Source organism: Mauremys mutica, chromosome 11 (genome assembly GCF_020497125.1).
Source record: "Mauremys mutica isolate MM-2020 ecotype Southern chromosome 11, ASM2049712v1, whole genome shotgun sequence".
NCBI lineage: Eukaryota > Metazoa > Chordata > Testudines > Geoemydidae > Mauremys > Mauremys mutica.
Window position 1 is genome coordinate 63,043,819 of NC_059082.1, and position 21,743 is coordinate 63,065,561.

General features: G+C 42.9%; 1 protein-coding gene across 5 annotated transcripts in view; it reads left to right on the forward strand.

Moving 5' to 3' along the window:
* Positions 1-21,743, forward strand: part of ATF7IP2 (activating transcription factor 7 interacting protein 2) — a 66,979-nt gene that overhangs the window by 20,184 nt on the left and 25,052 nt on the right. For all 5 annotated transcript variants that reach the window (XM_044980405.1, XM_044980408.1, XM_044980407.1 and 2 more), the window contains exons 2-4: positions 12,611-13,520; positions 15,659-15,792; positions 21,323-21,457. In XM_044980405.1, the coding sequence (XP_044836340.1) occupies positions 12,620-13,520; positions 15,659-15,792; positions 21,323-21,457 (1,170 nt within the window). In that variant the 5' untranslated portion in view covers positions 12,611-12,619. The remainder of the gene's footprint in view (positions 1-12,610; positions 13,521-15,658; positions 15,793-21,322; positions 21,458-21,743) is intronic.

The window sequence follows — 21,743 nt, forward strand, 5'->3', positions numbered from 1 at the left end:
TTTTCTTATCTAGGTTTTGTACTTAACATTTCAGATATCAGTAGACTGTAGACACATTTGTGGTTACTGTAACTAGCACACATATTTGGCAAGCCTCAACAGAAGGCCGCATATCTTGGTTTTTGACAGATTCTACACATAAAAAGAACGAAAGCTACAATAGTTCAACTTTTGAAATAAAGCTTTTAGCATGAGTACAAGAAATTCTAGGAAATTCATGAAATTGGCTAACTATTTAAATGTTTGTTTGTTTTTCAAAACAAAGAAATATTTGTGGTTTTATGTTCCAAGGGACTCCTGAGTCCTTGTGAGCAGGAAGGAATAGCTGCAAAGATGATGGGGTTAAATTTAAGTTCCTAATGCCTGGGAAAGAATAAGGTTTTTAGGTTGGGGCTCAAGCCAAGTATTTTATTTATTTAAAACATAGCTTCTAGATAGCACATGAACCTGGCCCTTATTCCTGCTAATGACAATCAGCAGAAGGGTTACGTTGCTATTTCTTGTCAAGTTCCAGTCAGGGATTATTGATAACCAATAATAAAGAGTAGCATTTAAAAAGCCTTATTTTTAAACACGTCTTCCACTGCTGGTGAGGGGACTTCATGCTTGTTGAATTAAAGGGGCTTGAAGAAACCAGATTAGTAAATAAGAGACTCTCCATTCTCTGTAGCTGGTGCGCCCCTCCCACCCCCCCATTTGCTCTTTCGAGTATAGTCTGCACAGTTTCCTGTTATGCCGTTACAAAGCCACAAGCAGTGGAAAGTTCCCAGTGATGTTAGATGCTTGCTTAAAGCTGCATTGCTCTATATAATCAATTTGTATTCATGCTTATGAATATGTAATCAATTAACGTAACGAGTGAGATAGTGTGAGTAACAGCCAATGGCAAAACAAAGAGGCAAATATCGCCTTTTATGGAACAATGGTATTATCTTGGTGAAGGTATAAACCTCGAGACGGGCGGCCAGGTCAGGTGTACCAACAAGGAAATGTAACAGCACACTAAACTCGGGACCGGACTGGAAGCAGTAGAGCCCTCCCGTGGATCCGAAGTGACTTTAGGGACTTTCGTTGCCTCGCAGCCAATCTCTGGGCAGCTGTCGCCTGGCCAGCCTCAGCCATCTGCAAAATCGAAATTCATCTATGCCCGCACCTGCAGCCGGCCAGCATAAATGTGATGCGTGTGAGAGTATAGCTGTATTAGACAAGCTCAGCTCACATCAATAAACAAACCACAGCGCTCCTCAAGTTCACCTTTTGGGTGGACTCATTCCTTGGCTAATCCCAAGAACAGGTAACATGATAACTGAAAGGGCTGAACAAGCTTTTAAATTCTTACATTAATTTTCCATTTGCTAATGTTATCTTTTGTCCGTTTGCTCTTGACACACACTCTATATTGCAGATGAAACCTCAAAACCATGATGTCTACACAGTTTAGGCAGATACTGTTGCCAGTTCCCTGGAATCAGGCCAAGAAATAATCACAAACAAAGGTTGAATTAAAGCAGTACTGAGGGCTGATTTATTGCTTGCTTTCCTTATTTGCACAGTTATACTCGCACACACATTCTATGCATACTGGTGACAGGCTGCAGGTGCAGATGTTGCTTTCGATCTTAGGTGACTGAGACTGGCCAGGTTCCAGCTTCCTAGAGATTGAACCACTAGATGACGAGAGTCCCTGAAGCCCCTTTGGGTCTGCAGGAGTGCTCTACTGCTTCTGGTCCGGTCCTGAGTTCTTGATGTCGTGGGTTACATCTCTCTCTGGCCGCTACTGCCGTAGGTTTATATACAGTCCCATATATACCTCGATCATCCTTACATGGTAATATTTCGGTTCAAGCCCTGTGATTGGTTTCTTACACTCACACTATCTCACTCATTCCTTACGTATTGATTACATATCCATAAGCATGAATACAATTGGTAATATAGCTTTAAGCAAGCCCCTCACATCAGTGAGGACTTCCGCTGGTGTTTGTGGTTCAGACAGGAAACTGTGTAAACTGCACTTTTAGACATGACAGGAAGTCTACACAGACAGACTGCATTTGAAAAAGCAAAAACGGGGGAGTATATCGGGGAATGGGCTGCCTCCCCCAGAGGCAGAAGCTGTTGCTGTTTGGAGAAGGCTAAACCATGGATGGGGGCCAAGCCATGGTTGGGGCTGTAGCCGGCTACAGATATTTCCTCAGCAGTAATAGCACCCTTGGTGTCCGTTTCAGGATCATATTTATAATCAAGACCCTAGTGGACCTGGCCCTTTTAAACAGTCTGTCGTGATTTATACCAGTGTATAGTGCAAGTCAACCATGTCTATCCTGGATTGGTTGCAGCCCGGGTTAATAATGACTGCGCCAACTGTCTCCCATCAGGGCAGACACAACAAGTATACTACTGGTGTAATCCCAACAAAGAGGATCCATGGAAGAGATAACATTACCATAGTCACATGGAATGTAAGGACATTGAGACAAATAGGGAGGTTGAAAGAACTCACAGATGAAATGGAACATACACCTGGTACCTCCTAGGAATCTCTGAGATCAGATGGAAGAACTTTGGAGAGGCACAAACGGAAGACGGCCATGTACTCTGTTACGGTAGAGAGGACAAACGTCAATGGCGTAGGATTTCTTGTGCATAAAGATACTAAGAATTCAGTATGAGAATACCATCCAATATCCATCAGGCTTATTTCCATCCGTCTAAAGGCAGTACGGTTCAATATCAAAGTAGTACAAGTCTATGCCCCTACAACAGACTATGACGATGAACAAATTGAAGACTTTTACAATCCGCTCCAAGACATCGATAAGGTACACAAGAAAGAGATCCTGATTGTATAAGGAGATTGGAATGCTAAAGTGAGTACTGATGCACAGGCAGATTGGCGAGGTTATAGAGGCCCTTTCTGTAATGCAGTAACCAATGAGAGAGGACTGAGACTTTTGGAGTTTACCAGCTCTAACAATCTGGTTCTTACAAACACATTAGGAGCACATAAAGCATCCAGACGATCAACGTGGCATGCACCTGATGGTTTACATCACAGTCAGATTGACTACATCATGGTGCAAAACAAGGAACTTCCCCGGTGCTGATATTGGAAGTTATGGTGGCAGAGGTGGTGGCTGAAATGTCTAAGGCCTTGTCTACACTACAAGACTATTTCGAATCAACTTAGTTCGAATTTGTGGATTCGACCTTATGAAGTCGAATTTGTGTATCCATACTAAATACACTAATTCGAATTTCAGAGTCCACATTCACGGGGCCAGCGTCGACTTTGGAAGCGGTGCACTGTGGGAAGCTATCCCACAGTTCCCGCACTCCCCGCTGCCCATTGGAATGCTGGGTAGAGCCCCCAATGCCTGCTGGGGGAAAAAATGTGTCGAGGGTGGTTTTGGGTAACTGTCGTCATTGAACCGTCAATCACGCCCTCACTCCCTCCCTCCCTGAAAGCGCCTGCGGGCAATCTGTTCGTGCACTTTTCTGGTCAGTGACAGTGTGGACGGCACAGCACTGCAAGCATGGAGCCCGCTGCGCTCCTCGCTGTTTTCTCCTCCTCGCACTTTATCGTCCACCTCTTCCACATTCAGCTGCTGAGAAATTGGGCTACTTTTCAATGGTTCTGCAAGCACTGGGGGACCATAGGGGACGTTTTACCAACATGAACGTCGGATGGCCGGGCAAGGTTCCTGATGCGTGTGTTCTCAGGAACTGTGGGCTGCTCAGACGCCTGCTGGAAGGTAGTTTCTTCCCGTACCACGAAATAACTGTTGTGGATGTGCATTTGCCTGTAGTGATCCTCGGTGACCCAGCCTGCCCGCTAATGCACTTGCTCATGAAGCCCTATACAGGCGCCTGGGACAGCGACAAGAAACTCTTCAAATACCAGCGAGCAGCGAGCAGCGTGACCTGTGACTGTTCAGTTTCTTTACAGAGAAGCTGAACCTGCCCCTGTTTCTTTACCTAGTTACTGTTGACTCTCCTCTTCGGTTCAATACCCCGTTCTCCCCGTTTCCCCCACTTCCAAGACACGTGTAAAAATAAAATACATGTCACACTGTTACTGAGGAGAGGTTTCTTTATTCATGACTTTTCGTTAAAGGGTTGAAACTGGAACGCAGACTGTGGTGGGTAGGGTGTGCGCTGATGTAAAGACCGCCTCTAAACTCAAGGAATGACAGGCTCCTGCTCCTACAGCGGTCCGCATTGCCGGACTGCTTGTTTCAACGGAGCCTGCCATCCCTCCTTTTTGGGATTCTGTGTGCGGGGGGCTATGTGGCCTTGTGGCGGAGGAGGACGGATACAGATTCCTCTGCTGCGTGACTCAGCGGTCCAGGACAAGGACCGCTGTATAAGATCTGTAACCGCCCTCCCCCGCTAAAAAGTCACATCCCCACCGCCCACACAGAACCTGGAAACCACCTCCAAAAACCGACCAGGTTGCCTACTGACTGCACTGTGTGTGTGTGACCCGCTGCTGATCCGGCCCCCGTGTCTGTACCCTGGGAAAGGTGCCTGTCCTATGCAATTAGCAACGCACTTCCCCACGCACCCCATTCAAACACAGTCTTCAGTGAAAAAACATGACGGAAACAGTACTTAACAGCAAAGTATTTTTATTACTTAAGTACACAGTTATGGGATGTGACTGGGATTGGGACTTGTTTGAGTCCGGAAGGGAAGGACTTATGCAAACGTATGGGATTGAGAGCTTTTGGTTACTTGAGCACTCTGCTGGGGTGCAGTGACAGTATTCACGGCCCAGGGCGGGCATCCTCCTGGTTATTTAGGGTGAGGGGGGTATGTGACTTTGTGGCGGGGGAGGGCGGTTGCAGAGATACTGCCGGGGGCTCTGTCCTGCAGCGGTCCTGCAGAACATACACAAGTCGCCGGAGCGTGTCCGTTTGCTCCCTCACTAGTACAAGCATTGCTTGAGTCGCCTGCTTGTGTTCCTCACGCCACCTCTCCTCCCATTCGCTGTGTGAGCGCTGGTACAGAGAGACTTTCTCCCTCCACTGCCTCTGCTGGTCCGCCTCGGCTAGGTAGCAGCCGACACATTCCTCGAAAATCGTGTCCCTTGTCTTTTTCTTTCGCCGCCTAATCTTCGCCAGCCTCTGCGAGGGGGATGCTGTGGAAGGTCTGGAGACAGTGGAAGCTGTGAGATGGGAAACAATTAGTGAATTCCTTGCAAAGATACTTTTTTGCGAACAATTAACTGAGTCTAGGCTGTCTCTGTGAATTTTTTGTTGAGACCCCTGTGCCTGCTGTTGCACAAATCATTTGCGTGGTGGATTCTGGGTAAATGTCGCCAGTCATTCCTTCCTCCGGGAAAGCAACGGCAGACAATCATTTCGAGCACGTTTTCCATGAAATGCCCTGGCACACGCCATAGCGTGGCAACAATGGACCCTATTTTGCCTTTTGTGTATGTCACCGTATGTGTACTAGATGCCGCTGACAGAGGCGGACCAGCAGCGCTACACAGCAGCATGCTTTTGCTTTTGCATGACAGCAGCGATGGTTACCAGCCATACTGTACCGTCTACCATACCATGAACTGGTAAGAAGACGGTAATAAGATGGTCATGGTTACCTGTCCTTTTGCACTGCGCCATTTGGTGCTGTCATAAGTGCCCCTGGCCGATCAGCCAGGGGCGCAAAAGCAAAATTTGGGAATGACTCCCCGAGTCAATCCCTCCTTTTTGGGTATCTAAAAATAGAATCAGTCCTGCCTAGAATATGGGCAACTGTACTAGAGAACCACTGTATCATAGAACCAGAGAGCACAGCTGCTCTCTGGCCAATCATGCATAAATTTTGAGCTGAATGCTATTCACAGGGTGTGCTCCTGAAACAACCCCAGCTGTTCATTCTGTTCTTCCCCCAGCCTTCCTGGGTTCCAATACCATTGTCCCCCCACTTGTGTGATGAAGTAATATAGAATGCATGAATAAGACACAGGTAGTCGTTTGTGAGAAATGAGTGGAAGGAAGCCTCCAGCTGCAATGATAGTCCAGAGATGACATTAAGGGGTGTGGAGGAGGGAGCCAATCATCCCTCTGCTAGTCCAGGGGCAATTGAATCTTTTCTTTACAATGAAGGGTGGGGCTGATGGAGCTCAGCCCCCTGTTGCAATGATGAGGACGGTTACCAGCCATACTGTACCATCTACCATGAAAAATTAGGACCAGGCGACCTTGATCGACCTGTCCCAAGCAAGTTGGTATGGTTACCAGCCCTTTTGCACTGCCCCATGTGCCAATAGGCTGATGATGAGGATGGATTTCCATCATTTTGTACCATCAGCCATCCATAGCGTGGGGGGAGCAAGGATGTTGTTGTTGAGTGCTGCAGCAGCGCGTCTATCTGCAGCATTCAGTTCAGATACGGTGACATGTAAAAGAGTCAACAGAGGATTGTTTTCCCTTTAACTTCTGGGGGTCGGGGGGGGGGGGCGTAAATTGCCGAGCTATGCCCCGACCCACCGCGGACACTGTGTTTGACCCTAGAAGCATTTGGAGATCAGCCAAGAATGCAAATGCTTTTCGGAGACAGCAGGAACTGTGGGATACCTTGCGTCCTCGTTCCCCCCCTCCCTCCATGAGCGTCCATTTGATTCTTTGGCTTTCCGTTACGCTCGTCACGCAGCTGCGTGCTGAGTCTGTGCTATGCCGTCTGTCCGGAGATTTTTTAAAAATACTTTGGACCAGGCGTAACATTACAGTAATTCCCCTACTTAGATTCAGGAGTCTCCGAGCGAGATAACCGTGAGGACGGGCACTGAAGGAGATAGAGAGCGCATGCTGCGTGAAATCTAGCACGAACCACGGACCTATGCAGCCGTGCTCTGGGAGGCAGTGCTCCCTGAATACCGCATGAAAGCCTCGCGCGGAAAAGTGTGCTATCACGGAGCACCCAATAAGGCAGCTCTCCCCAGGAACCTCCTGCTGATGCTTATCGATTAACAGCAGGAGAGCTTCATGGAGATCTCCCAGGAGGATTTCTGTTCTATCACCATATATAGAGAGACCTCCTTTTCACACACTTCAGATTCCTGTTATATTAAGAATAAAAGTTAACATGGTTAAAGCACTTACCGACTGCTCCTACCCCTGATTCAAGATCCGGGTTCATGGCCGGGGAGGGTTGGTAGGGGATCTCCGTGACGGTGATGAAGAGATCCTGGCTGTCGGGGACACCAGCGTTGTAAGCACTGTCGCCTGCCTCGTCCTCCACAAACCCTTCCTCATCTTCCCCGTCCGTGAACATCGTCGAGGAACTGTCCGTCGACACTGTCCCATCATCACAGTCCATGGTCACTGGTGGGGCAGTGGTGGCAGGCTCCGTAGCATCCGTTGGCCGCTTTGATTTTTTGGTAGCCTTGTCTGGGGTCCTTGATTTTCACGCGGCGCTGCGTTGCATCCCGCCTGTATCCTCTGTCTGTATCATGGCTTTGGAGACCTTCTCGTAGGTCTTCGCATTCCGTGTTTTGGAGCGCAGCTCCGAAAGCACAGACTCCTCGCCCCACACACCGATCAGATCGAAGAGTTCCCGGTCAGTCTATGCCGGGTCCCTCTTTCTATTCAGAGATTACATGAACTCCTCTGCTGGAGAGCTCTGCATTGCTGCCGGTGCTGCTGAGCTCGCCCCGATGTCCAACCACAAAATGAGATTCTAACTGTCCAGAAAGGAAAAGGAATTCAAATTTTCCCGGGTCGTTTCCTGTGTGGCTGGTCAGAGTATCGAAGCTCGGACTGCTGTCCAGAGCGTCAACAGAGTGGTGTACTGTGGGATAGCTCCCGGAGCTACTAAGTTCGATTTCCATCCACACCTAGCCTAATTCGAACTAGCCATGTCGAATTTAGCGTTACTCCACCTGCCGGGGTGGAGTACCAAATTCGAACTAAAGAGCCCTCTAGTTTGAATTAAATGGCTTCCTGGTGTGGACGGTTGAGCGGTTAGTTCGAATTAACGCTGCTAAATTCGTTAAAGTCCTAGTGTAGACCAGGCCTAAGGAAAACATGAACAGTTATGAACTTTTTTTTAAAAAAGGCCAGGATCAGAATGGTGCTAACACCCGAGCATGCCCATCGACGCTTCCGAGCCCTAAAGTAGAAACCAGACGTGGCATTTTCCCAAAACGCCTACCACATTGGAAAAAAATTGGGATGCCTGGATATCAGGAGCAAGTGTTAAATCTCTGGAAGATCTGTCTTTCCTAATTAAAAATGAAGCAGTTCTTAGAGGGCATTCCTGAGGAAATAGAAAGGTATATCCTAGATGGGAAGCCCAAAACTGTAATCAAGACGGGGAAGATTGACCTCCACCCTTTTGATTCCACAGAAAAGAAAAAAACTAGTAGCAGTTGGAGCGAATATCAGAAGGGGCAACCCGAAACAAAACCCTATCAACGGGGGCAACCCAAGGCCCCACCTACATCCCAAGGAAAACCCCAGACACCTTATTGTCCCACCACACCACTCTCCAGCAACCCACCTCGCCCCAGTGACCAGTCAGCTGGGCGATGTTTTAAATGTAATGAGCTGGGGCACGTGAAGGCCAACTGCCCCAAGAACCCCAACAGAGTGCAGTTCATTACACCCAAGGTCCTCAGGCCCAGATGTCTCCCAGGTACCCTAAGAGCGAAGGGAAACTGAGAGTATGGGTGGGAAGAAGATTACAGCATGGAGAGACACTGGAGCACAGGTGTCAGCTATCCACCAATCCTTAGTGGACCCCAAATTCATCAGCCCGGAGGCCCAAGTGACGATTCAACCATTCTTGTCAAAATCTTTAAACTTACCTACAGCTGAGTTGCCTGACCAGTACAAGGGCTGGGCAGGAATGTGGACTTTTGCAGTCTATGATGATTATTCCATTCCCATGCTTCTGGGGGAAGATTTGGCCAACCATGTGAAGCTAGCCAAGCGGGTGGGAATGGTCACCCGCAGCCAGGCTAAGCAAGCTTTCACACCTATCCCTGTTCTTGAGCCTTCCACCAGGGCCCCGTCTGTGTTACCAGAGACCCAGACAGAGGTGATGGAACCGGATTCCCTGCCAACATCTGCAACAGCCATAGTGAATCCAGTCCCAGAGACCCAGCCAAAGCCAGTCCCAGAACCGGAACTGGCGAAGCAACCAGTACCAGAACCATTGACAGCACCGAATCCAGCACTTGCAAACCCATCTACAACTTCAACCCCAGAGAGCACCACCAAGCCTGCACTGGCAGCAGCAGCAGATAACCCTACACAAGATGCTCAGCTAGAGCCTGAAAAAACACATAGTGCACCAGCGGAGAGCGGTTCACAGTCAACGGAAACAGCCTCATCACCTGTATCGCTTCCAGAGGGACCAAGCCCAGGTCCACAATCCAGTGAGGAACTGATGTCTCCAGCATCCAGGGAACAGTTCCAGGCCGAACAGGAAGCAGATGAAAGTCTCCAGGGAGCTTGGACAGCAGCACGGAGCAGCCCACTGCCTCGCAGCTCTTCTAATTGATCCTGGTTTGTTGTAGAAAGAGGACTTTTATACAAGGAAACTCTTTCTGGTGGGCACCAGACAGACTGGCCTCCTCAGACACAGTTGGTAGTTCCAGCTAAGTAACGGGTAAAGCTCTTGAGCTTAGCCCACGATCATCTAGTGGCCATGCTGGGGTGAAGAGGACCAAAGACCATTTGGGGAGGTCATTCCACTGGGAGGGAATGGGCAAGGATGTTTCTACTTATGTCCGGTCGTGTGAGGTCTGCCAAAGAGTGGGAAAACCCCAAGACCAGGTCAAAGCCTCTCTCCAGCCACTCCCCATAATTGAGGTCCCATTTCAGTGAGTAGCTGTGAATATTCTGGGTTCTTTCCCAAAGAAGACACCCACAGGAAGGCAGTACATACTGACTTTCATGGATTTTGCTACCCGATGGTTGGAAGCAGTAGCTCTAAGCAACACCAGGGCTAAAAGTGTGTGCCAGGGTTTGATGTCTTGTTGATCAGTAATCTAAATTGAACCAACAACTTAGTGCAAATACTTCCTATCCCATGATTGCTCCTCTTAATTGTTGTCCTATGATGCTTTATTTGCTACCTTTATATGGCTTTAATAATATGTTAGAAATTTAGTCATGGATGCCTTACTTATAGCTTCTTTGCTCATAATTAAATAAGTATAACGATAAATAAATTTAAAATGACAAGGCTGATACTGTTGGTCTATAAGCCTGATGTGAAAGTCTTGTAGGTTGTCTGTGAGACAGACTCCATAATGCTCTGCAGTTATGCTAAGAAGAAAAATATTAGCTTGTTAGAATCACCAGAAAGATGGAACCTTTGCAAGAATTGTTAATACTTCTAGTGATGTAGTAACCAGAAGAAGTAACAAATCCTTAAGTTAGCAGCCTATGATGTACCTGCCAAAAAGACATAAGTAAATAACAGATGTTTGATTATGTAATTGAAAACCATAAATATACCAAAAATAAGAGATGTCTGTATGGAAAAAAGAGGAAATAATGAGAATGAAACTGAACAACTCTAGTATTTACTTACAGCTTAATATGCTTATAACAACCAGGCAGCATCGGAGTCAAACAGTCATTGGCTGCATGCTCAGTTCTATACATCTTGGAAAAGTATATCTTTCTGTTATTTTCTGACTAACAATTGTTTAATAAACTCAGTTAAGCTGAGTTATCTGAGGTCTCTTTAATTACTAAGTAAATTGAAATCTGTAAAAAAAAAAAAAATCTATTATTGATCTTTGATAACATGATCAACATCATGACTGCTGTCACTGTCCTCCTACCTCCAGTAATGGTTGTTTCTCTTTGGTCTTAAATACGCTTGCAGATTTGTCAGTGAGAGTGCTACATTGTTTTTTGTACCAAAAATAGTCACTTTATCACAGAGCAGACAGGCTTTTCTTTCTTTTTTTTCCCCTCAAGCCACAATTATTGTACTGCTGCCTTAATTCTTTTCTTGGTAGTGTTTGGCACATCTAATCAATCCAAAATTCTGGATTTTTCCCAGTCTGCTGTAGACCAACAGAATAGGGACAATGGAATTGGGCTCAGTACGATTCTAAACTTCACTCCATATTATGATCAAGATCATCTCAGCCTGTGGTCTAAGTAGCTAATTGTTAATTTTCAGCAGACTGGCTGGCATGTTTTCAGTGACATGAAGAAAAGTGGATGTTGGTGATAAGGTATGTGTCATCTGATGGGCTATAGATATCAGCATAGGACTTTCTAGGTTTGGAGGCAGGTATTGCCTTATTGGTTGCATAGGACAGGGAAACTGAGCTTTTCTTTGAACGTGGGGACTGCTATGTTTTGTAGCTGCTCTGTATAACAAAAGTCAATTACTGACTTTGTACACATTTGTTGTGGGAGGTCTGAACTTTTTTTTCCCAACAAAAAATCATAGAAGAAATGAGTAGGCTCTTAGAATCAATTTCTAAAAACTTTTATTCTGAAAACAGAGTACATAATTTGTTACGGTTTTGAAAATGTTTAAAGATATTGATTTAAACCTGGGTTTGAAGTGATACTACCATTATAGATTGAGTGGCATATAATAGCAAGGTAGAGGTGTGTGTGTGTGGTGATGTGATGTGATATATGTGTGTGTCTTTTTTTCCCCTTTCTAATCATAGGAGAAAATTAGTTATTTGAAAGGATTTTTAGGTTTGTGTGCAAGCGAGCGTGATGAAGGAAAGAGTGAAAAACTTATTGAAGGAAAGTGAATATAAGAAATTAGTTGTTTCCTTCATAAAATGAAATGATACCTTTGGTGGCTGTAATCTGTGGAATTGAATCAATTGTCTAGAAAGGTTATATTCCCATGAAATTTTGTGTCTCAAGCTCATGAGGCTCAGTGTCATTGCTCCTGGAAGTGTAGCTGTCCTGGGTGGTCCATAGTCATGGAGGGAGAAGTGATATTTTGGATAATATGGCCAATTTGGGGGATGGCTTTGAATATCAGGTCAGAGACTTTGAACTAGACTACATTCTGCGGGCAGCCAGTTTAGAGAGTGAAACATAAGAGCTTGTTCAGAGAGGTCTGTGTTGGAAGGCACTCACTGAGTATTTAAGCCTGGAGGTTCTGACTATATGGATCAACATAGCTATGGCTGCATCCAATAGGATGGGATAAAAATTCCCAACCACTTACAGATGGAAGGAAATACACTTTTTTGTTGCCAACACTGCTGTTTGGACATCCAGTAGCATTGAAGAGTACAAAAGAAATCCTATCTTATGGACTGATTTAAAAATCTGGGGGCAGATGGCCTTCATAATGGGGGATATTGCAGAGAGTCCCGTTCTTCAAAACACTTCTCTCTTCCTATTAGCATCACTGTGGACTTACCTGGGTTTAAGTATAGCCTGCTGCTTTTCATCCAGCTTCTCATTTCACTTAGATGTTGAAAAAGCTGGAAGGTAGTTCCTTTGTGCCAAATACGAACAGTACTGTAGAGGTGGCTATTGTGCTTACTGCTGGAACTGCCAGAAGTCTTCCAGTGGCTTCAGGTTAACATTGGGTAGAGGATTGAGTCTTGTCTTTTTTTTTTTTTTTTTTTTTAATATTTTCTTATTTTAAGGCATGAAAGATGGAGAGTTCAAATACAATCATCCACAAGCCTTTGAGAGCAAGAAAAACAATGACTCCAAGTAGTCGAAAACAAGTGGAAATGCTGAGTAAAACGAAGAGTGTTTCAGGACAAGGAAAGATTCTAAATGGCTTGCATACTGAGGATCACCATGTTCAGTTAAATACGGTGGACATAAACTGCAGAAGTAATGATTCTGTAAAAGGAAGCTCACTAACTGAATCAAAACCAGATACGTTCCCTGAAAAAAGTGAAATGTTACCTCAAAAATTAACAGCCTCAATACAGGGGTTCAGTGTTAACTCAAACGTAAATGAAGAAGTAAAACAATGTTCTTATGACAAAAATTTTGATCACAACTGTCAAGAAGAATCCCAAGAGCCTCCTCATGAGAAATCTTGTAACAAAAACTCTGATGCAAAACAGTTTCTAAATGCTGGGTGTTTGCAAGATATACTGCATAAATGGTATGAAAATGAACTAAATACACCATCCTCCAAGCCAGTTGAAGTGCATTTGTATTCAAAACCAAATAACCTACCTGATGACCAGTTAAAAGAGAGTGCTTGTTTAGACGATCCAGTTAACAGTGATTCTGGGGATGAAAAAAGAACTAACAAGATTATTCCTATTTTAGAAAAGATAGACACAACAACAGAAACAAATAGTGCAATAGAAGAGGTTATTCCCATATTAAAAAAGGTAGACATGATATCTGATTCAAATGATATGAAGCACAAATATAACCTTACTAATTCAATTACCCCCACACTGTCTGGGATAGATAGAATAGCTGATGGTTCGGAGAATAAAACATCCTTTGGAAATGGTAGTCCTAATATTTCACCAGATGTGGAAGCTGCTGTTATGCTGCAGGATACATCACCTGGATATAGTATTGGTAAGCACTCTTTTCTTCTAATGATTTACAAATTTGACTGTTTCCAAGATAACTTCTTAATATTTCACTTTTAAATTTACAGAAATCTTGTTATAAAAATTCTTTAGGGTGTGGGTGTGTGTTTGAACAAACACATTCTCCTTTCACCATTATTGGTGCTGTTTTAGTCTGTCTGACCTGCCAGTGTGCAGTGCTGAAGCATCTTGGATAGATTAAGCATTACTAGTCCAGATTCAGTATTTCCACTTTTTTCTCTGCTTCATTGAAGTGTTCATACACTGTGTTGAAACAGGAGGAGAAATGTAACAGATTTAGGATATGCAGTAGAGGAAGGAAATTGATTTGGGGAGACGGGGGTGGAAGAGAGGAGAAACTCAGAGTGAATTAAGCAATGAAAAGTGGAAGGCGGAAATAAATAGAAAAAGAAATATAAGAAAGATAATGGTGAGAAGGAATGGAACTGAATGGTTACTGAAAACCGAGAATAGAAAACAAGAGACACAGGAAAGTGAGCAAGTCCATTCTGAAGTGGTTATTCTAGGTTGTCTAATATAGGACAGGTAATTGTTCGAGAAAAGCGGGCTCAGGCATCAGTAAGTGAAAGGAAAAAACAATGAAATGAGGTTGGCCTGCCCTATCCAAGGTGAATACACTGGGCTGAGGGGAAAAGAATGAAACAAAGGCAAAGAGGAGGATGTATCAAAATGTTACGACATTTTTTCTTAAGTAAATCGTCCAACTGGTATTCATAGATTCTAGGACTGGAAGGGACCTCGAGAAGTCATAGAGTCCAGTCCCCTGCCCTCATAGCAGGACCAAATACTGTCGAGACCATCCCGGATAGACATTTATCTAACCTACTCTTAAATATCTTCAGAGATGGAGTTTCCACAACCTTCCTAGGCAATTTATTCCAGTGTTTAACCACCCTGACAGTTGGGAACTTTTTCCTAATGTCCAACCTAAACCTCACTTGCTGCAGTTTAAGCCTATTGCTTCTTGTTCTATCCTTAGAGGCTAAGGTGAACAAGTTTTCTCCCTCCTACTTATGACACCCTTTTAGATACCTAAAAACTGCTATCATGTCCCCTCTCAGTCTTCTCTTTTCCAAACTAAACAAACCCAGTTCTTTCAGCCTTCCTTCATAGGCCATGTTCTCAAGACTTTTTTAATCATTCTTGTTGCTCTTCTCTGGACCCTCTCCAGTTTCTCCACATCTTTCTTGAAATGCAGTGCCCAGAACTGGACACAATACTCCAGTTGAGGCCTAACCAGTGCAGAGTAGAGCGGAAGAATGACTTCTTGTGTCTTGATCACAACATGCCTGTTAATTCATCCCAGAATCATGTTTGCTTTTTTTTTTTGCAAAGATCCATTTCTAAATTCCAGGTAATTAAAGAAGAGACTCTCAAAAGTCTTGACTATTCTACTCACTGAAACTCTTCAGAATTCTTCCTTCCCTCCCCCCACACCTCATTTCTTAATTAATCTGGTTTGGAGAAGCAAGTGAGTTCTTTACTTAAAAAATGTAGAGAGCCTACAAAAATGTAGGCTGTTGTGGAGGAGAACCATCTGTCTGAGAAGTAGAGATAGTATAGTTGATAACAGGCTGTCTGTCACTTATCTAGGGTAATGCAGGGGAAAAGAGCCTTTGGTCACCTGAAGTGGCCCTATCTTTTTTCTATGGCAATAGGAGCAGCATATTCTTCTCTCTTAATTGTTTGTCTCTAGGGAGTAGCAGACGGCATGTTATCACTATTGGGGAAAGGGAGATGTAGCCAGCTCCTGGCAGTTGTCCCAGTGCAAGGCATCCTGAGAATTAAAAATGATATTAGCACTTGGCTATGGAAAAGTGGCTGGCTGGCACCCTGTCAGTGACCTTGCCTTTTCCATTTTACTTGGGCTCATGGTTTCCTCCTCATTCCCACAAAAAAGTGGTAAGATTCTTCTTCCCGCTCGATGCCAAGACCAAACTATGGTGTAATGTAATTAAGGAATAGAACCACATTTACAAATTTAGCCTCTGCTTTGAATGGTACTGTACTTTACCAAGGCATTCATTATAAATTTGTTTCTTCACATAGCAATGTTAAGAAAACTAATTTGTGAGGTAAATTTTTGTCATTTTTTTCTCTAAGACCATGTTCAAAGGAAGAGGGTATGTTCAGAAAGCAAGGAAGACAGTCACTGTAAACGCTTCAAAACTGCTGATGAAAACAAAAAAGAGAATATTTGTACAGTGTCAGAGAAAGAGGAAAAAATTTTGGGAAAGGTAACTTGCTTTATATTATATGCTTAAAGATGAACTCTTTCATGCATTAAATGTTTTAGTTATTGTCCTGTTGAAAGTAGTTTATGTTAATTTCAGTATAATTGTCAGCTGTGCTGAACTACTTAAGCCAGATTTTATGGATGTGAATAATGGTCTTTCTAAACAGAATTCAGATTGGTTTGAGGAAACTAAAAACTTTAGTAATTCTAAATTGAGTCCTCCGTTAGTCTGGAAATTTTCAATTATTCCTTGCTATATAAAGACAAATAAAATGGATTACTTTATAAATACACTCAATGTTTGCATGTCTTAGTAGATGAAGTAACATTCATTTAAACTCAGTGTTTACTCAACTTCTTCTTGAGTAACCTGAGAACACTTCAGATAGTGTTTCCTTTTTCACTTGCTAAACTAGCTTAGACAAATTGGCACAGTCCATCTTCCAGAAGATATAAATTGTGGTCAGAATTGATCAGAGTAGTGATTTCATTCCCATTAGAGTTGCTAACTGAAAGTTTCATCCAAGTTGTTTCATTCCTGTTTTAGTTGAATGTGTCCGTGTTAGCTGCTAGGTTTTGGTGGGCTAGAGATTTAAAGCATAGAACCTCAGATATAATAAGTTGCTCACTTTGAACTCTTGTAGACTCCCACCAAGAAAAAGTCATCTCTTGAATTTAAGTGGCTCAGACAGAACATGATAGGCCATTTATTTTGACAATTAAATACCCCGAGTGAAATCATGGTTCTTTCGAAGTCAGTGGTAAAATTCCCATTGACTTCAGTGATACCAAGATTTCACCCCAATTCTTTTTTCAGACTTTCACCTGACGCTTTCAGTCTCATGAAATTCAAAGAAAACAGATAAAAATCATAAACTCTGGTTTGAATTCCAGCTATTTTCATGGGTTGTCCTGTTTCAAATACCATATGGTTTCAGGACACAATCTGACATCATTGAAGTTTATTGGAACCTGCCGTTGGTTTCAGTGGAAACGGGATAGTGTTCTCTTCCTCCTGGAAGACGGTTTAGACTTTTACATGTGAAAATATGACCTCAAATGGCTGTGTTCTGCCTCTCTTCTGACTGGGGGTAACTGAACTCTTCTCAGGAATGGTACAGAACACACAAAAGAAAAATAGAGACTGCCTGAGATTTTTGGGTATGAACCTGAGAACAGAGAGAATATGAATGAAAGTGTTGTTGGTTTTTATGAATTAATTTGTGAAAGCAACAAAGCTGTGGCTGTAAAACTGACTGAGGAGCACTTTGCCTTGCTAATGTGATGTAACATAATGGTGAAAGCAAGGAAAGCTGCTTCTAATGGCAAAAGCTTGAAAACCTTGAGCTTTCTGTAACATTTGTTTCTCCACATAACTGAAAAGCCTAAACGACATGAGACATAGCTAGTGGAATTCTCGTTTCTAACTGTTATAATCAGGGTGGATAAAAATCAGTGTTCTCCTCCTAATGCAGCATGGCAAGAAAATCCTCCAAATATTAATGATTAACCTGTCGAATTGGAGATAGTTCACCTCCCAATGACTTCATAATATCTGCTTTAATTACCTTTGGTAAATGAAATAACCAAACAATCATTCATTTTCTGATATAGCTGTAAAACTAACCTGAAAAGTTTTCAAAATAAATCATTGTTTAAAAATGTATAGTGTGTACCTTCTAAAAATGAAACCTACATTTATCTCTGAGTTTTGAAGAATATGTATTAAGGTTATAACAACCAACAAGAATGCAGTTTTATGTAGAAAACCATGATTAAATTGAGTCTTCCTGACTAGTAATCAAATCCACTCTGGTTATAATCGTAACTGGAAAATGAAAATGCAAAGATACCTTATTGCTTATGGTTACACCGCATATTAATCTTTGAAATCTGAAACTGAAAAGGCTTCCAGGAAACTTCCTGTCTGAATCTAGTGAATTGATCAAAACATTTTAAACCACCTATGTTTGACACTACTTAAAATGGACTCAGCTGAAAGCTTAGGCCTTGGCTACACTGGCACTTTACAGCGCTGCAATTTTCTCACTCAGGGGTGTGAAAAAACACACCCCTGAGCGCAGCAAGTTACAGCGCTGTAAAGCACCAGTGTAAACAGTGCCCCAGCGCTGGGAGCGCGGTTCCCAGTGCTGTAAGCTAATCCCCACGGGGAGGTGGAGTACCTGCAGCGCTGAGAGAGAGCTCTCCCAGCGCTGGCGCCGCGACCACACTCGCACTTCAAAGCACTGCCGCGGGAGCGCTCCTGTGGCAGCGCTTTGAAGTGGCAAGTATAGCCATACCCTGAGTTGTTGCAAAACAAATTGTCTGCTAGTTGCTGTACATAGATCTGCTAGAAGATGAAATACAGTGTAATGACAATTACTTCCTGCATGACAAGGCTGTGTCTGAGACATGTCACCACCTGGTACCGAACCATAACTCCAAATCCTTAAGAACATAATTTACATTACAGATATATAACTTCTTAAATATTATATGTACATACATTTCGGAAAGATTATGACTAATGGGCTATTGGCTTTTAGTAGAAACATCACATGCCACCCTTTGGTGAACAGCTATTCATATATCTGACCCTGCAGATACCAGGAAAACCCTGTGCCCCCTGCCAGTTGGCACTAAGAGGTCCTTGGGTCACAGCAGCAAAATTAATACTATCCACTTAACGTTGTAGTTATGTTCCTGAAAAATGCGACTTTAAGCGAAATGATGTTAAGCGAATCCAATTTCCCCATAAGAATTAATGTAAATGGAGGGGTTAGGTTCCAGGGAAACTTTTTTCACCAGACAAAAAACTATATATTATCTAGATATACACACAGTATACGTTTTAAACAAACAATTTAATTCTGTTCACAGCTATGATGATTGTGAAGCTTGGTTGAGGTGGTGAAGTTAGAGTGTGGGATATTTCCTAGGGAATGCCTTGCTGCTAAATCAGTGGTTCTCAAACTTTTGTACTGGTGACCCCTTTAACATAGCAAGCCTCTGTGTGCGACACCCCCCTCCACCCCCCCCCCAAATTAAAAATACCTTTTTATATATTTAACACCATTATAGGCTGACAGCTCGTGACCCCCCATGTAATAACCTCATGACCCTCAGAGGGGTCCCAACCCCCAGTTTGAGAACCTCTGTGCTAAATGATGAACTAGCACTGGGCTGAGCCCTCAAAGGTTAACACATTGTCAATGTAGCCTTTCACTCTACAAGACAGCAGGAATGGAGGGGAGGGGAGATAGCATAGCAGACAGAGACAGACACACACTTTGTGTGTGAGGGAGAGAGAGAGAAATGCACACTGGCCCTTTAAGTAAGCTGACCCACTCTTAAATGCATTGTCTTTTTAAGTGGATCAGGAAGTTGAGACAGCAGCTGCTGCCCCAGGCTCTCTGTCTCTCTCTGTCAGTGTCCCCTCCCTGCTGTATATGGAGAAGAAGGGGTAAGCGGGGTGTAGGAGCAGGGTGGAGGGGGGCACCCTGACATTAGCTCCTCTTCCTTCCCCCCCCCCCCCCCCCGCCGCAAGCAGGAGGCTCGGGGGAGCAGCTCCAAGGCAGAGGGCAGGAGCAGCACATGGCAGTGGGGGGCGGGAGGGATAGCTTCAATTGTTAGCCTGCTGGGCATGCTGCACAGGGAACTTGGGGAGCGGGGAGCTGATGGGGGGCTGCCAGTCCATCCTCGTTCCAAGCCCCCACCAGCTAGCTGCAACAGGCTGCTCTTCCTGCAAGCAGTGGACAAAGCAGGCGGCTGCCAAACGATGTTAGAAGGGAGCATTGTGCAACTTTAAACAAGCATGTTCCCTAATTGATTGTCAATGTAACAAGGAAACAACATTAACCGGGGTGACTTTAAGTGAGGAGTTACTGTATTAGAATCATTTCAAGGAACAAATAAATGCTAAAGGAATAAGTAGACCTCTTAATAAACGGGAGATAAAATTAATGACTGAGAAATGGAATTCCTTTTTCTTATATGACTGCAAAAAGAAGATTTAGAGTTTGGACAGTTAAGTTAGGATATTAAAGCTCTAATTCAGTAAAGCAGTTCCATTGACTTCAAGTTAAGCTTCTCTGATTCTGGCCTAAAACGGCTGTTTGATAAAGATCTGCTAAGAATATCAGCATTTACAGTAAGAAGTTCATCCTAGAATGTTAAGGGAACTTTCCAAACCAATTACAATAGAATTGTTGAAAAGGGAGGGAGGAATTGAAGGACTGCAAGAAAAGCAAAAGTGATTCAGTACTGATCTTAAAGAAAAAGAGTGATTCTGGGTTGTCTGGTTAAAAATCTGTTACTTACAAGCCTGTGCTGATACTAAGTCATAAAATTAGTATCAGCACCGGCTTGTAAGTAACAGATTTTTGCCAGACAAGCTTCATTGCTTTCTTACATTTTTATGAAGTTTAGGGTTTTTTTATCCCTTCCTTACTGATGCATGCTCTCAGCTTTAACCCTATTTTAATGCTTTCTTTCTTTCTTTCTTTCTTTCTGCTGTATTGTCACTTATCTGTTGTGACTACTGCATGTGTTTAGGTTGTTAATAATGAATTTACAATTTGGTAATAAGTAAAACAAATGTTTAATTTGTCATCGTAAATATAGTGACTTAGTCTCTGCACAAACTTTATTCAGGTAACATACTCAGGCCAAGTCTACGTTAGAAACTTTTTGTCACTATAATAATGTCAGTGTCATTTTTAACGACATTTCTATACCAGCAACACACTAGTGTGTACACAATTATACTGGCATAAAAGTTGTTTTGCCAGCATAACATATTTTGTTAGTGAAAGCTGTAAATTGTATCAGCAAAGGGATTTTTTTGCTGTTATAAACCTCTTCTACACTAGGAAGGTTTATCAGAATAGCTATACCAGCAAACCTCTTTAGTGTAAACCTGACCTTATCTAAGCTAATACAGTATAATGTAAAATGTGTAGTTGTGGGGGAAAGGCTTGTTTCCCAGGAATACAAGCTTCACTCACTGAGCAGTATCAATTCTCTTTACCCAGCAGCAGCCCCTCAGCACTTTTGATCCTCAACCCACAAGAAGGGGGAGAAATCCTTTTATGACCCAAATATGATGGTCTGTTGCACCTACAAAAAAAAAATAATTTGAGAACTGTTCTTCTAGATCCATGTAAGATTCAACTATAACCATGGCTAGCTCTGAACTAGAGAAATATTTACAATAGGTTACCATTACCACACTGAGAATCATTAATTTTGTATAAACCATATCTCAAGATTCAGAAGGCATGATTGTCCTTGCACTTGCACTAGACTGGGTGAGCTAGAAGGGAGGGGAAATGCCAAAGTACAAAATACTACATTTTACAAATTACATTTTATAATTCACAGAACATTGGTGGATCAGTTTAATTTATAAACATTTTTTAAAATAAAACTTTGTTAAAAAAAATAATTTATTTGTATATTTTGATTACCTCAACAATGAATGATTTATAGATTTGAAATGTAGCTTCTTTTTTTTTTTTTTTCCATTATAGGTCAAACACTTGATTCAAAAGCGTGTGGATATTTTAAACAATGACGTCTTTAACCATAAACTGGAAAGTTTAAATGGAAGAGTTGATCAAACACAATGTCGAAAAAAACATGAAGAAATAGCTATTACATTTCTAGTAAGTTTTTTTGCATTGTGCGTATCCTAAAGGTATGAATTTATTTGTTGCTGAAGGTCTTAAATTTTCAGAATTGCACCTACATTGTGTGCATAACTTGCGTTGGAATTGCTTGCACTGGAATGAAGATTACACTTCTGTTCATAGAAAAAGTGTGAATTGGAGGCTGTATATTTTGTTACCTTTTTATTTTATGGCACACAAATCTCAGTTGCGGTTTGGGGGTGTTTTGCTACTGCTTATCACATGTGCAGAGTAGGAAATATGTAAATGTGTGTACTATTTC